Source organism: Talpa europaea (genome assembly GCF_964194135.1).
Source record: "Talpa europaea genome assembly, chromosome: 10".
NCBI lineage: Eukaryota > Metazoa > Chordata > Mammalia > Eulipotyphla > Talpidae > Talpa > Talpa europaea.
The window spans coordinates 19,326,400-19,342,336 of NC_140077.1; the positions used below are offsets into that span (position 1 = coordinate 19,326,400).

The window sequence follows — 15,937 nt, forward strand, 5'->3', positions numbered from 1 at the left end:
TAGAAACTATGAATGATGGACCTACCCGGTGGTGCAGCGGGTTGAGCACCGTGTTGTGAAGCTGTCCGCAGCCTCTTCAGCACGGGTTCAATTCCCGGCAGGTCGGGGAGAAACCCACATGGCGTGGCAGACATCTCCTGCCTCATCCACTGCTCCCCTCAGCAGTGCCTTCAGTCCATCTGCCTGTTCTGCTCCTCGCTCTGTCTCTGGTGAATTCTTTCACCCTCCCACACCTCTGATCTGTACCCCAGTTCTTGTATAAATAAAAAATCTTTAAAGAAAAAAGAAAAAAAAGAAAATATGAATGAAATGATCTAGTGTGCCTGTAGCATAGAATGGTACAATTACTCGGCATTGAATGGACTACTACACGGCAGTGAAAACACGAGCCTCTGCTACAGCCAACCCTGTGGATCATCTTGCCCACGTATTGTTGGGTGAATGAGCCTCTACTTCACTTGGAACGTCCACACCATCTTGTTGCAGCAGGACTCTCGGGTGGTGCTGCCACGGTGAGTCTCGTCCTCGCCTGTCAAGGCTCCCCCAAGACTTAGAGTGAAGTCCGGGTCTGGGCTGAGGACACGGACCAGGCTGCCTCCCTCCAGGGCTACGGAGCTGAGTGTCCCTGTCAGAAAGAGGTGCTGTGGGGACATTTCACAAGGAGACCTGAGGCGTTGGGGGTGGCAGGTGACCCGGGAGGCAGTGGGAACAGCAGGGAATCTCCATTCCCGTTCCCTCTATCTGGCCTTGCCTGTGCAGTGAGCACTGGGGTCGGAGCACACGGCCGGAACCTCCTAGGTGGTACCACAGGGGCACAGCAGGCTGCCCCTAATTGGGGTCAGGGTTGAGGCCAGGAGCCCTTTTTTAAGTTTTTTTTTTTTTAATTTATTTATGCATACAAGACCTGGGATGTAGGCCAGGGGTGCTGGGGTGAGAGGATTCACAAGAGACAGAGTGGGGAACAGAACAGAGAGGTCTGCTGCACCTTGTGTGTCAGCTCCCTGGTGGGGGAAAAGGGAGAGCTCCAACTCATGGGGCAATGACTTGATAGTGCTGTGACTTTAACCACTGCACCACCAGAGAGAGGCCCCTCCATATGTCATTTTTAAAAAATGGCAAAATGTTTTCCAAATTGGTTGTATCAATTTACAATCCCACCAGTAGTGTACAAGAATTAACAGCGGGGCCCCAATGTGATGGCATATGGGTGGGGCCTTGGGGAGGTAATTGGGATTAGCTGAGGTCATGAGGATGGAGTCCCCATGATGGGATAAGTGCCTTTATGAAGTGACCAGAGAACTTGCTTTTCTGTGCCTCCAAAGTCAGTTGAGGACACAGCAAGAAGTTGTCTGCAAGTCAGGAAAAGATCTCTCATCAGGAACCAAATAGGCCTGCTCTACATCCTGAACTTAGCAGACTCCAGAACTGTGAGAAATAAATTTGTTGTCTAAGCCACCCAGTTCCATGGAATTTTGTTATAGTAGCCTGAACAGATGAGGAACTGACATATTTTTTAAAAGCTTCCCATTGACTTTAGGTTGAAGATTGAAATCTTAAACACGCCTTCCAAAGGTTTTGCATCGGGTCCCTACCGATTTCTTTAGCCTCCTCTTACACAGCTCTCCTTGCTCTTTCCTGTCTTTTTTCAGTTTGGGCTCTCCATTATACTCCCTCCCACCAAAGACACATGCTATTCCAGCTAGTCCTGCTCATCCTGCACCCTCGTATTCACTTAACCCTCACCTTCTCTCAACTAAAATATTACTTTCTCACTGAAGTGATGATATATCCTGGCTTGCCTAGTATAGTCTGTTATGACTGTTTGTCAAAAGCTGAATTGCTATCAAAAGCAACCCAGTTTAGATGATAAATTATTAATACATGGTCATTCTGTGAGGAAGTCCCAACGCCACGAGTCACAAGCTGCTGCCATTATATGTTCTCCTGGCTCTTTGCACCTTGCCTTCATAGTACTTCTCATTTATTTGAGATTAATCTTTGCCTCTCATTTGACTGGGTTAACTGTGAGCACTAGAACTGTGTCTATTTTTCTGTTCAACATTGCCCACAGAATCACATATTATGGCACTGAATCACACATGTGGCACTGATTTATGGATAAATTCCTATTATGGCAAACTAATTTACTGAAATACTCCCTACTCCTTCCATTCTCCAGCCCACTTCCAAGGTGTAAGCCTGGAATTTGTTCTCAATCCTGAGGTAAGAGGGAAGTGTGCTGGGAGAAGACGGGAAGACAGTGGAGAATGCCAGGACTTTGGAGCTCAGATTTAAAATTTCCATTAATGGGGGCATGTGGCTAGCTGCCCTTTTCAGGAAACCAGAGCCCTGTAGGACCTGGGGGGAAGGCTGAGAGTTTGGGTGCCATGGTAAATACCAGGATTCCTCTACAAGCAATAGTATCTGCTACTGAGTTTCAAGTAACAGGTCACCTCTCACAGGTAACAAGGACAGGCTATAGGTCAGAAGGGCCTTCCCTCACCACTCTCCAGAATTTGGTATCTCAAATGAGGGCCTATGTGTTATTCACCTGTATCCAAAGCCTCACAGCAGGTTCTCCATGTTTCTTGAACTGGATTAAGAAATTTGGCTTCGGGCCTCCCCGGTGGCGCAGTGGTTGAGCACTGGGCTGCAAAGCTGCCCACAACCTCTTTAGCACTGGTTCAATCCCCGGCCACCAGCGAGAGTCCCACATGGCACGCAGACCTCTCCTGCGACGCCTGCTGCCCCCCTCAGCAGTGTGTTTCATCGGTCTGTCTGTTCTGCTCCCCGCTCTGGCTCTGGTGAATTCTCTCTCACCCTCCCACACTTCTGACTGTACCCAGTGCTTGTATAAATTAATAAATAAATCTTAAAAAAAAAAAAACAAACTCAGCTTCAACTAGTCTTGCTTATTAGCGCCTGCACAGCAGGCAAGAGCACCACCTACTGCTGTCTCTAGTAACTGCAGACAGCTTATGCAGGTTGTGCCAGGGGAGGAATGAGAATTCAGTATTAACTTTACCATCCTGGCAGCTGAATTGTTGACAAAAGCACTGCTTTGGACTGTCAATCCCCAAAGATAATCAGGTGAACAAAAGAAAGTACTAATTCCTGACTAGGGTACAAAAGACCATTGCCATTGAACACTTAGTCTTAACATTACCTTGACCCTACCTCCCAAACACCCTCCACTTGAATCACCTGAAGGGCATCTTCTCCACTGGAAAATGTCTCCTTACACGGTATGTGCCTTCCTCATACCTCCTGGCATACACCACACACACACACACACACACACACACACACACACACACACACACACAGAGTGTGAGGTGTGGGGAAAGCACATACACATGTGTACGTATCACATTCAGCTTTACAAGGCCAAAGGAAAAAGGCCTGTTAAAGTAAACAAGCAAACAAGATTAGGAAGGTTTATAAAAATGCAAAAGAAAAAACCACAACTTCAAACAATAAACAGTTTACAACGCATTTATCTATTTTAAGGAGTAATGTGGGACCTCCCTGGTAGTGCAGGGGTTTACTAGCCACTGCATTTGATCCCCTGCCCGCCAGGGAACAGTACATATGGCGCAACAGACCTCTCCTGTCTCCACTGCTCTCAAAAGCTCCCAGGGGCTTTTTTTCTACTTTGGGGTACCTTTCCTCTGCCCTACTTTGCCTCATCGCCCCCCTTTTGTCTCCCAGAGGTATAAGGCGACCACAAGCACGTTCTTTCCCACACCTCTCCTGTGGCTGCCAGCTCATGCCTGCCAGCTGTGGCCGTCAGCCTTTGCCCACTAGCACCACCCTCCTTCAAAGTGCGAAGGGTTCAGACTCACAATAAAAATCCCAAGACACAGTATAAACCAGCAGTTTATTGTTTTGTAGTTGTTTAATTTTTACCATGCAGACTGAAATACCTATGTCAGCATGAATAGCACATTTTCTTCCCAGAGGCAGTTACAAGGAAAACTCAGTTATTATCAGGTTATTCAGAGAGTATGGAATTCATACCAAGGAAGCTAATCTTAAGACCAGATACCTCATCGATGAAGCTAGAGCACACCTTCCCACCACAGGGACAGCCCCGCTTCCAGAGCTGGGGGACTATTTCCTCCACATTTTGCTTTGGCTAAGTACTGCCAACTGTTGTCTCCTACAGCTTTACAATCAGCCAGGTTGGCCTAGGAGTCCCATCTCTGCTCATTTGTTTGTTACCCTCCCTATCGCTGACAGTCAAGGTTCTAAAGAGGGCACATCAATTGCTCCCATATACCAACTACAAAACACAATATTCCCCTTAGGATGCTCTCCCAATCCCTCTCAAGTTTTACTGATAATATACTTTGTAAAGGCTCTTCCCACCTCTATTAGCACATACATAGGTTACCTCTCAATTCACCTGACTATTGTAACCTAACTCCTACTGAAAAATTGAGGTTTTTAGTTTTTTTTTTTCATTAACTTTTTTTCTTAAGTATTGATTTACAACCATTTAGGAGTTAATGAGACCAGTTTTGTGTCACCACTCCTACCAAGACAGAAATATCAAGTGATATGTGCTTTTCAGATTAAATTAACACAACTTTGTACTCTAAAATGTACCAAAAAAAAAAGGAAAAAGTGTAGTCCTCAATTTAGTACTCAACACTAGCTAAGTGTCAAGTCATTAAAAAATCGCTGAACGATAGAAAAGTTTGCTTTCAAATTACAAAAAACCAAATGTGTTGCTGACATACAATGGTAAAATTACAGAAAATAAGCTATTCAAACAGACCCATGACATTCGCACCATACCAGAATTTTGCCTACAATAAAACAGTGACCAAAAAAAGTAGGTAAACCCATGCTGGCTGAAAACTTCCGTCTTAGAGCCAAGGAACAACGAGTGCATGCTTCACAGACATATGTATTAACCATTCTTCACCCCCTCACCAGGGCTCTGAGAGGTAGGAGGAATGAAGTGTGGATCTGTGGACTCACATAGGCAGAATTCACCAGTTAGACAAATCCATACAGGTGACCTTTACTATGTCTTGAGCAACAGCTAAGATTTTATCTGTGGGAACCCACTTCTAAAAAATCACAACAAAAATCAACAGGAAATGATTTAATATAAAATATACAAATTTCTCAGTATGAGGACTTCCAATGAATAGGGAGAGGGGGTGACAACTAAAATGAATTTTCTTACAAAAAAAAAAATTCCCCTTGCCTTATCCTTGTTACTTAACACTCAAAACCAAATCTGTACAAAACTACAGAACACAGAAAAAGATCAGAGATGTTATGATGCAATGTTCTCAGACCTATTCTAAATTGCTGTCCTCACCAACACTCTCCCCTAACAGCTGGGAAAGTAAGTGGTCTCAGGTATTCACCCCTGCTTTGAGGGCAGAGTGCCAGGTCACTCGCTGTCAAACTTAATGGAATTGACCTGGACAGAGATGGAGCCTCCCCGGTAGCTACCCCGCTTCTTCTTGGTTTTCTCATGCCGGAAGGATTTGCCTTTGGTGAACTTCAGAACCTGATTGGCTCGCTCTCCCCAGTCTCCGGCTGCACCTCGCTGGTAAGTAGAGAGAAGTGGTTAACAGACATCACCAGGATCCTGTTACTTTCTTCTTCCTGTTCAAGGCAACCTGAACCCAGAGAACTTCTCATCAACCTGAGCGAAAAGCTGCCCTTTCTTCCACCACCCGCTCCCCCTCCAGCATGAACACCCCTCTCTCTTTACCTTGGCATCAAAGGAATTATCTGCTACTCGGGCATCCACCTCAATTTCCTCCTCCCTGATCCTTCGGAATGGGGATGATGCCCTTTTTTCTCCCTAGAGAATGAAGGAGGAAATTAAAGATGGAGGAATGGCCACTTAACAGAAAAGCCCTCTGAACTACAAATATATGCACATGTGCCAAGCCAGGCAGACAGCAGTCAACATGATTCCAGATTTTCCTTTCTACTCTTCAAAGGCTAGCTCCTTAGAGAAAAGGAGACAACTTACTTTCTTCCTTTTTGGAAATGTGTTGGGGGTCTGAAGCTTTATCTTCTTGGCGTGAGGAGTCTCCACCTCCTTGGTAGCCTCATTCTGCTTCCGCTTCTTCCCTGAACCTACAAGAAGGCAGACTCAGAAGACCAGGTTCCGTTTGTTCCTCCCAGGCTCTCATACTGAGAGCCTGCAACTAGAAGCCTAGTCATGCGCCTCCTCCCTCAACCCATCCTGATTGAGGAAGACAAACCCTAGGGGTAGGTTCTTTGGATACAGACCTGGCTTAGAAACTGCCACTGTTGCCTTTTTCTTTTCTTCCTCCTCTTCCTCACTGTCTCTATCTGCTTTTCCATTCTGAGCAGTCAGCACAGAAGTACCATTGGTCTTGGGGGTTTGTAGTCTTGGGGTGCCCTTGCCTTTGGGCTTCTCCTCCTCCACCTCCTCCTCACTGGAGTCATCAGAGGAAGAACTGCTGTCACTCTCAGCCTTTACTTTCTTTGTGGAGGCTGGTTTGGATGGAGTTATAGTTCCTGCTGCCTTCTGTGGCTTCTTTTTAGCTGGAGATTTAGATGTCTTCTCTTCTTCCTCTTCTTCGCTGCTGGAGCTATCTGAATCAGAGCTGCTATTCTCACCACCCTGAGGGGCCTGTTTGGCAGGCAGAGATGGAGCTGCTTTGGCTGTCACCTTAGGGGTAGTCTTAGGGGTGGCCACAGTCTTCTTTGTCTCCACCTCCTCCTCACTAGAACTGCTCTCCTCCTCACTGGAGCTGCTATCAGCCTTTCTAGTCAGAGGCTTCTGGCCACTGCCTGCAGTCTGCTTGGGAGTTATGGATGGTTTAGCTGCAAGCTGCTTAGGTTTAGCTGCAAGCTGCTTAGAAGTGGCAGCTGGTTTACTTGAAGGACTCTTGGTAGTAATGACTGCCTTGGCAGGAGCTTCATCCTCAGAACTGTCTGAGTCTAGACAGAAAGGACAGAATGAACAGCTACCCAATCAGACTGAGAGGAACCCCGGGAGTAACCTACTCAAGGAAGCGAGTATCCCACTGCCCTGAGGGCCGCCAAATGCCTTACCTGAGCTGTCCGAAGAGCTCTCTGCTGCCTTCTTTGCTGGAACTGGTTTAGCAGTTGCTTTTGTGGTGCCTGCCTTAGCTGGGGGTTTTGTTTCTTCTTCAGAACTTGAATCTGGAGAGAACCGATGGCATTGGGTTGGATAGAGTCCTAACCCAACCAAGAGCAATTTAAAAAAGGATGTGAAGCCCTGTCTTGTTTCAGTGAAAAACATCAACAGAAGAATTTTTGTCTTCTTTATTCCACACACACCCAGGCCCCCTTACCACTGGGGAGGGGGGGGGGTACTCACCAGACTCATCACTGCTGTCCTCACTGCTCTCCACAGGCTGGTTCTTCTCTGCAGCTTTTTTGGGAGCCTGGGTTCCCGGGGACTTCTTGGGTGGGGGAACAGAAGGCGGGGGTACTGAACTATAGGGTCCTGTTTAAAAGGACAATATAGCAGTCTTAAAATATATACACAATTTCTTTGATACCACCCCCTCTGAGAAATGGGAGCTTAATTCCCTTCCCTTGAATTGCTGACACGTTTCCAAAAAACAGAATATAGTAGAATATGGACTCATTTCCCAATCTAGGTTATAAAAGGCAATTCAGCTTTCTACTTTCCCTGGAGACGTTAGCTGTCATAGTGGCTCCACAGAGAAGTCCACATGGTGAATGCAGAGCTTCTCCCACAACCTGGCAGTGGTCACACAGTCAGGTAGGTTGACTCCCTATGCAGTCACCTGGCTTTTTCTTCACAGGTTTTTTCTGCTCTTCTTCTTCTTCCTCACTGGAGGAGTCCTCACTGCTGGAACTCTTTTGGGTAGGGACAGCAGCTGCTTTCACTGGGGCCTTGGCTACAACTTGCTTTTTAGGTACAGCCTGCATCACACCAAGAAAATCAGTAAATATAGGAAATTGCTGACCCAACCAATCCTGCCAGGAAAAGGAGACATTCTCCTTCCCCCGTCACCTTTTCCCTGGTAGAGGTTTATAGCCCAGACCTTCTTAGCGGTGGCTGCTGCCTTCTCCTCCTCTGAGTCATCACTACTGCTGCTGCTGCTGCTGCTGCTGCTGCTGCTAGCTGCTTTGCCATTGGCTACTTTGGGTGCTGCCCGAGCTGGAGTACCTAAGAAAAAAAGAATTCATGTATAGTGTATCAAAGAACTAAAGGACAATAAAGGGGGCCTCTCTGGTGCCACAAGAATTAAGTTTTAGCACTATGAAGCTATCCTCAGCCACTGCAACATGAATTCAATCCCTGGCCAGGGATGTGACCCACATGGCGCAACAGACCTCTCCTGTTTTGCCTGCTGCTCCCCTTAGCAGTGATCCACCTGTTCTGCTTCCCACTGTCTCTGGAGAATCCTCTCACCTCCCCAGAACCCCCCGTACCTCTGGCCTGCACCCCAGCTCTTGTATGAATAAATCTTTAATTAAAAAAAATTAAATGTACCATAAAAATTGCCTTTCCATTAGCTCAGAATATAGGAGTCTATCAATTATCTTGCCTTTAGAAACAGCATGAAGGAAACTGGTGGTTTACTATGGCAAATGAGGACTTTCCTTTCCAATTCTAAGAATATATAAAAACTATCTCTTAAGAAGTGATACATTGCAAATAATTTAAATATGTTCTCTGAAGTCTTTCACTCTAACTTCCATTCCGAGAAGCTCCTAAAAATCATAACGTAACCTTCATGACTAGACAATTATAAAAGAAAATCTTCATTTATTCTATGGAATGAATGTAGAGGGAGTGGAGAAGAAAAAATGGTAGCAAAAGACACAAAGAACGCATGTATAAATGGTCACAGTAGAATGGGATTGTGGGTCTATGAAACGTCTGTGAAATGTAACTAAAAATGCCAAATTGATAGCGTTTTCCTTTGCTACAGACCATTTCTCTAGTTAGTAGCCCTTAATTATGTTTTTTTTTTTAATTAGTAAAAAGCTTTTTAAAAGGAAAAAAAAACTAATACCCTCTAGTTCAACAACCAGTGCCATTTTAGCCCCGTGCTGAATGAGCAATTTAAACACCAGTCCCCAGGAAACCTGGTCCCCACTCTGGCCTCTCAGCACCAGAAACAGTACCTGGTTTGAGCGGGGCTTTTGCCTGAGCTTTAGCTGTCACAGGTGTTGTCTTTGGCTTCTGGTTCTTTGGTGCCTCATCCTCTGAACTTGAGTCAGAATCAGAATCAGAACTCTCAGCTGCCTTATTCTTAGGAGGAACTTTGACCACCTTGGCTTGGGGCTTAACTACTTTCTGTAAGAAAACAAAGAGAAAAATCAACTGCATCCAGAGACCCAAAGGGCTCCTTTTATTTTTAGGGGTTAATAAAAAGCTAGAGAAAGCTAATAGAGAAAAAGCAACAAGCTCTTAAAAAAAAAAAAAGTCACCCTTTTGAGATACTGGTCCTGTTCCTGTCATTCCCTGCCAAGAGTCCCTAACACCTACAAAACACACTCTTCTCTTAAAAATGAGTTTCTCATTGGGCCTCCCTGGTGGCGCAGGTGGTTGAGTGCAGCTCTGTGAACCTGTCCGCAGCCTTTGCAATGCTGGTTCAATCCCTGCCGGCAGCAGAACAACCCACATGGCACAGCAGACCTCTCCTGTCTCGCCCGCTGCTCCCTTCAGCAGTGTATTTCGGTTGGTCTGCCTGTTCGCTCTGTCTCTGGTGAATTCGCTCACCCTCCTGCATATCTGGCCTGTATCCCGGTTCTTGTATAAATAAAATAAATCTTTAAAAAAAAAAAAAAAAGTTTCTCATTTTCCCAGAGAAACTCACCACCCCATGGAAGCAGATTGGGATGAATTTCCTTTAGATTGAGAGTCCAACTCCAACTGCACATATGCTTTCCAGACTTCACACTTCCATCGTTTCTCTGTAAGTTCCCAAATTTTCTTCCCCACAATCACCTTTTGAATACCCACCACCATCTCTTGGTCATAAACTAAAAGATCAGACCTTAGGTTTCCTCTTTCCAATTCCTTAAGGACCCCCTTTCCTTCCCGAAGCTGCAAACCTGAACAGGCTTTTTCCTTTTGTCCTCTTCCTCCTCATCACTGGATTCTTCACTACTGCTGCTCTCAGATGGTTTGACTGCACCCTTTCCAACATGCTGAGGCAGATTGGTCCGCTTGGCAGGTATAGCTGAACAAAAGCACAGGCCCCTGAGTAAGAATCAGCCATGTGGTACAGGCAGGTTATAAATCCTTTTCCTGGAACCACTAGCCCCAATTCCCTGCTTGGCCTTACCAGCTTTCTTAGCTGGAGGCCCTTGAGCATTTTCTTCCTCACTGCTGTCTTCACTGCTATCACTGGAGGAGGTCTTCTTAGCCTTCTTAGCCACAGGTCCGTTTGCTTGTAACTTCCGCTTTGGGGCCTTGGGGGACCTGCTGAGGTATATGAGCTCAGAAGATCCCAAACCAAACATAACCCAATCCACCTGGGAAAATACAGTCACAGTGGTACAGGGAGGGCTTACTTGAGCCAGAAGCTATAGATGTCCAAGAGAGAAGAGGCATTGGCATCCTGCTGGGTCTATAGAAGAAAAGAGAAGGAGCTGAGTAAGAAAACTTTATCCTGGTTATTCTAAGGTAGATCAAATTTTGTGTTATTCTCTCACTCAGTAAAAGCGATACACGGGCCTCCCTGGTAGCGCAGCGGGTTGAGTGCCACACTATGAAGCTGTCCGCAGCCTCTGCAGCACTGGTTCGATTCCTGGCCGGCCAGGGCGATACCCACACAGCGCCGCAGACCTCTCCTGCCTCGCCTACTGCTCCCCTCAGCAGTGTCTTCGTCCGCCTGACTGTTCTGCTCCCTGCTCTGTCTCCGGTGAATTCTCTCACCCTCCCGCACCTCTAGCCTGTACCCCAGCTCTTGTATAAATAAATAAATCTTTTAAAAAAAAGAAAGAAAAATGGGAAAAATTGGCCTCCCCAGTGGTGCAGCGGTTGAGCACCGCACTGCAAAGCTGTCCACAGCCTCCACAGCACCGGTTCGATTCCCTACCGGCCAGGGAGAAACCCACATGGCGCAGCAGACCTCTCCTGCCTCGCCCGCTGCTCCCCTCAGCAGTGTCTTCAATCCGTCTGCCTGTTCTGCTTCCTGCTGTCTTTGGTGGATTCTCTCACCCTCCTGTGCTTCTGACCTATACCCCAATTCTTGTATAAATAAATAAATAAATATTAAAAAAAGGGGTGGGAATTTTTTTTTTAAAGATTTATTTTTATTTATTTATACAAGCACTGGGTACAGTCAGAAGTGCAGGAGGGTGAGAGAATTCAGCAGAGCCAGAGCGGGGAGCAGAGCAGGCAGAAGGACCGAAGTACACTGCTGAGGGGAGCAGCCGGCGGCAGGAGAGGTCTGCGCGCCATGTGGGATCCCCTCCAGCCACCGGGGATCGAACTGGTGCTGCAGAGGCTGCGGGCAGCTTCGCAACCCAACGCTCAACTGCTGCGCCACCGGGGAGGCCCGGGAATTCTTTTTTTTAAAAGATTTATTTATGCATACAAGAGCTGGGGTTCATGCCAGAGGTGTGGGGGGGCGAGAGGATTCACCAGACAGAGTGGGGAACAGAACAGGCAGACTGACCAAAGTACACTGTTGTGGCTTCTTTTTAGCTGGAGATTTAGCGGAGGGGAGCAGCGGACGAGTCAGGAAAGGTCTGCTGCACCATGTGGGCAACAGCTCCCTGGCCAGCCAGGGAATCGAACTCGTGTTGGAGAGGCTGCTGCAGACAGCTTCATAGGTTGCGTCTTAACCCCTTGTGCCACCAGGGAGGCCCGGGAAAATTTATTTAAAAAAAAGGCAATACACTTTGCCATGCTCTCTTTGGTATAAATGTTAGTTTCGGGCCTCCCTGGTGGCGCAGTGGTTGAGCGCTGTGTTACGAAGCTGCCTGCAGCCTCTGCAACGCCGGTTTGATCCCCGGCTGCTCCCCGGCCACCGGAGGAGGGTCCCACATGGCGCACAGACCTCTCCTGCCGCCCGCTGCTCCCCTCAGCAGTGTATTTCGTCAGTCTGCCTATTCTGTTCCCCGCTCTGGCTCTGGTGAATTCTCTCACCCTCCGGTGCTTCTGACTGTACCCAGTGCTTGTATAAATAAATAAATAAATAAATAAATAAATCTTTAAAAAAAAAAATAAATGTTAGTTTCAAAAGACTTTTTTTGCATAAATTAGGAGATAAACATTTTTTCATGTATTCCCCAATTTTAGGTATAAAAAACTTGGGTAATTCCTATACATTTTGGCATCTTCTACTCCACCAATCCTATTAACAAAGCCTTTAGTGCTTAAAAAAAGAGAGCATTTTCTTTGCTTTAGCAAAGTATTATCTAGGACTTACCCTCATCCATGAAGCATTTATACAAGAGGGTGTTTGTACAATGTGGTTTATAATACCAAATCATTGGAAATCAGTGCCCAACAAAGATCGGTAAAAAGGTTATGTCATATATTCAATGCAAAACTGCTTTCAGCTATTAATCACACTTACAGATTGATGCCCAAAAATGGCGAGACATTAATTACAGTGCACTCAGTGTGGATGTGACACTCACCTCTGCCAGTTATTACCATGTGATCCTAAGCAAATTAATCTTCCTAAGATTTTTTTCTCTATAAAATGGAGGTAATACTATACACCTTATTAAGTTGTTGAGATGGTAAGTGATGATGCCTATGAAGGGGTTGGCATCTGGAAACAGTATTTGGCTGCTTAGTAAGACTTCCACAAAGATTAGCTTTTGTAACAAAAAAGAATCCTAAATATGAAAGGCTTAATTCCATCCAGCTCATTGTGGAAATACTTATAAATCAATTCAAAACAGTTACATTATGAAAAGAATTCTATTAAATCGCCTGGCAGACTATCCCAAGTTTTCTGAGGTTGATCTAATTCTCTCCTTTTGCAGCCCGGTTCTGTCATAAAAGAAAAGTCTATCTTCTTAGTCAAAGACTTTTTGATATAATACTGTCAAAGACCACTATTCTGCTCTGCCTTCTCTCAAGTAGTTTTCCCACATAGTCATGTCGACTTTTCTTGAGATGTAGATTCCAAACCGTTCACATGACTGCTTATCTTTCTTTCACTGTGTTTGGAATACCCTAGACTACCATAACTATAACAGCTTTCACTTACTGAAGCTTCCTGAGCAAGTAACTGGGATTATGGCTTTGATTATGTTACTGAAACTCACAAAATCCTATAAAGTGGTTGAAGACACCCCTGTATAAGCAGAAACAGACCTAGAGAGGTCGCAAGGTGCCCCGTCCCAAACCTAGATTTGATTAGTCAAAGATCAACGATCCAAGCTCACTACCATGCTGGCTTGGTAGAGCTACGAAGCTCAATCCTGCTTCAGTATTAACTAAAAGCAGAAACCTCTCTCTCCACCCTTTACTAACGAAAATCCCAACCTTCACTTCCAAAGCAATGTTATTTATGTTCAAGTGCCCGGTAACTGAAGCTTTACATCAGTCAACGCAAAGCCCAAGGAAGGAACCAGGAGCCTCCCAAAGCTCATGTGGGACTCGGCGCTCCCTCCTCGCATTACTCCGTCAGCCACGTGACCTGGGCCACGAGGGTCCCACGCTACCGCCGCCGCGGTGCCACTCACCAAAAAAAAGCAAGGGGACACACCTCCGTTAAGAGGAGGTGCCGACTCCAAGCACTCTCCGGTCACAGCAGCAGCTCGCACAAAGCCGCCGCCAACAGTGGGCTGGCGGACCCCGCGGACCTGGCCGCCAGGAAACCTGGGCATATCAGGGCCCGAGACCTTCAGTTATTCCCCCCAGTCCGTGAACCCAAGCCCGGGACTCACAGCGCCTGTTGCCTTGGCGAACTTATTGGCCACCTCCGACAGCTGGTTATCGCGTAGAAAGCCGAGCACGAGGGGATACAGGTCGCTGGGAACCACGCGGCGCAAGCCGGCGTCCGCCATCCTCCGGGCAATACACGTCACTACCGTCGCCGACGCGCACGACTCAGGAAACCCAGGGACCGGGAGGTGGGGCGGGTCCGTGACGCCATCGCGCACGGCGGAAGGGGCGGGCATACCCTATAGGGCAGTCCCGCCTCCACCGCGCCGACCGGGTCAAGGCGAATTCTATAAGCTCTTTCCGGTCCCAGGAGTGTCGCCATTTTGGTGAGGGCGGAGCCCGCTGTCCGCCACTTAGTGAAGGCGGAGCCCTGACGTCAGGGATCACGCCCCCCGTCGTGGCGGGAAAACGCCGGCCTTCCCGCGCCCCAGCTGAAATTTGGATTCCGGAGTAGTGAGTGAGCCTCCTGACCAAATCATCTCTCTTGACCGCCCACAATGGCGTGGCCAGTGGATTTCCCAGACCTCATCATCCCTACCTCCTGCACCCAGGGAGGCCCTATCTTAACATCCTCCAGACCCCACTGCAGAGGACCCTCAGATTCTCCGTGGTTAGTGTGGTGTTGATCCCCACAATTGCCTCTCCCTCAATCATGACTTACCCCCACTTCAGCGTTGATAAGTTCCATGAAGAGTAATCTGAATGATCCAGGAGCAATCTCTTCAACCCACATTTCTAAAATAGCCCTTCTATTTCCTGGGTAGAATTCAACCACAATGTTAACTCTGCCTATGGGAGAACTAGAAAACCCAACTGCTGCCTCCCTTTGTATCAATACCCAGACCTGCCAATTTCAGTTCTATAGTATTTCAGCTCACACTCGCAGGCAGCAACCCCTTTAGTACTACCCACTACTCCCTGACTACTTGGTCTCTCAGGAAGGGTGAGGATCCTTTTAGGGGACATAACTCCGTTGCCTTTCTCAACACAGGCACTCCCCTCTATAAACGCCTATGTCTCCCTCTCAAAGAGTTTTAGCAATGCATTTATTCTTTAAAATCTAAGCACCTGCGTGCCAAGCCCTGCGTTCATACTAAAACAATGCATGTACACACAAGCCTCAGTTTAGGAAACCCTTATTTGGTACACGTGAGCTTCCTCTAGGTCTCTGATATTAGAATTCCTTCCTGGGATGCCAGCATTTCCTTGTTTGATATGCAGAATCTCAGGCCCTGGCCCACCAGTCAGACTCCACATTCTATAAAGAACTCTAGATGATTCAATGCCCTTTTTATTTTTTTAAAAAGATTTATTTATTTATGCATACAAGAAATGTGGTACAGAGGTATGAGGGTAAGAGGATTCACAAGAGACAGAGTGGGAAACAGAACAGGCAGACTGACTGAAATACACTGCTGAGGGGAGCAGTGGGCAAGTCAGGAGAGGTCTGCTGCTCCATGTGGGTAGCTCCCTGGCCAGGGATCAAACTCGTGCTGCAGTGGCTGTGGAGAGCTTCATAGGTTGCATCTTAACCCCTTGAGCCACCAAGGAGGCCCCCTTCAATGCCCTTTTAAAGTTTGAGAAGAACTGCCCAAGAGTACTGATTTCACTGACAACACACTATTAAAGAGCCAAGTTTCAAACCCAGAAGGATTCTGCACCTTGACAGGAGAGGTCCTAGGAACTCAATGGAGGTATGCATGTTCTTGATTGTGTCCAGAGAGGCAAAGTGATGTGCCTAGCACTAGCACCATAGAAAGAAGCACAGCAGCACTTGGGAGTTCTTTCTAGTTCATGTTTATTAGTCTGCATAGTGACTTAGATGTTCCAAACACTGGGGGAACCCCACAGCCCCATCCATGTTACATAGGAATGCAAATTAATGTTTCAATGCCTGCTATAAAAAAGAAATACCCCTGTAAAAAAATCTGATTTAACACATTTTTTTATTTCACTTTTTTCCATTTCTTTATAAAACAGTCATCTCCTCACTAGCAGCTCTCCCCGAGTGGGGGAGGGGGGCGGAGGCTGGGCACCTCCAAAGAAAAGGGAGAGGGGGAGAAG

The 15,937-nt window shown here is 46.8% G+C and overlaps 1 protein-coding gene across 5 annotated transcripts; it reads right to left on the minus strand.

Annotated features, from left to right (window-relative positions):
* Positions 1-5,413: 5,413 nt before the first annotated feature.
* Positions 5,414-13,995, minus strand: NOLC1 (nucleolar and coiled-body phosphoprotein 1; the record flags this gene model as incomplete). 5 transcript variants are annotated; one of them, XM_084245903.1, is made up of 13 exons in its annotated part: positions 5,414-5,572; positions 5,741-5,833; positions 6,008-6,114; positions 6,271-6,948; positions 7,063-7,173; positions 7,352-7,480; positions 7,788-7,926; positions 8,049-8,164; positions 9,139-9,310; positions 10,072-10,199; positions 10,305-10,441; positions 10,534-10,589; positions 13,876-13,995. In XM_084245903.1, the coding sequence occupies 13 exons, from the start codon at positions 13,993-13,995 to the stop codon at positions 5,414-5,416; spliced, it is 2,145 nt and encodes a 714-aa protein (XP_084102029.1). The 5 variants fall into 5 exon arrangements, with proteins under 5 accessions (XP_084102029.1, XP_084102026.1, XP_084102028.1 ...); XM_084245900.1 differs by having other exon boundaries at positions 8,049-8,173; XM_084245902.1 differs by having other exon boundaries at positions 10,305-10,444.
* Positions 13,996-15,937: the final 1,942 nt, after the last annotated feature.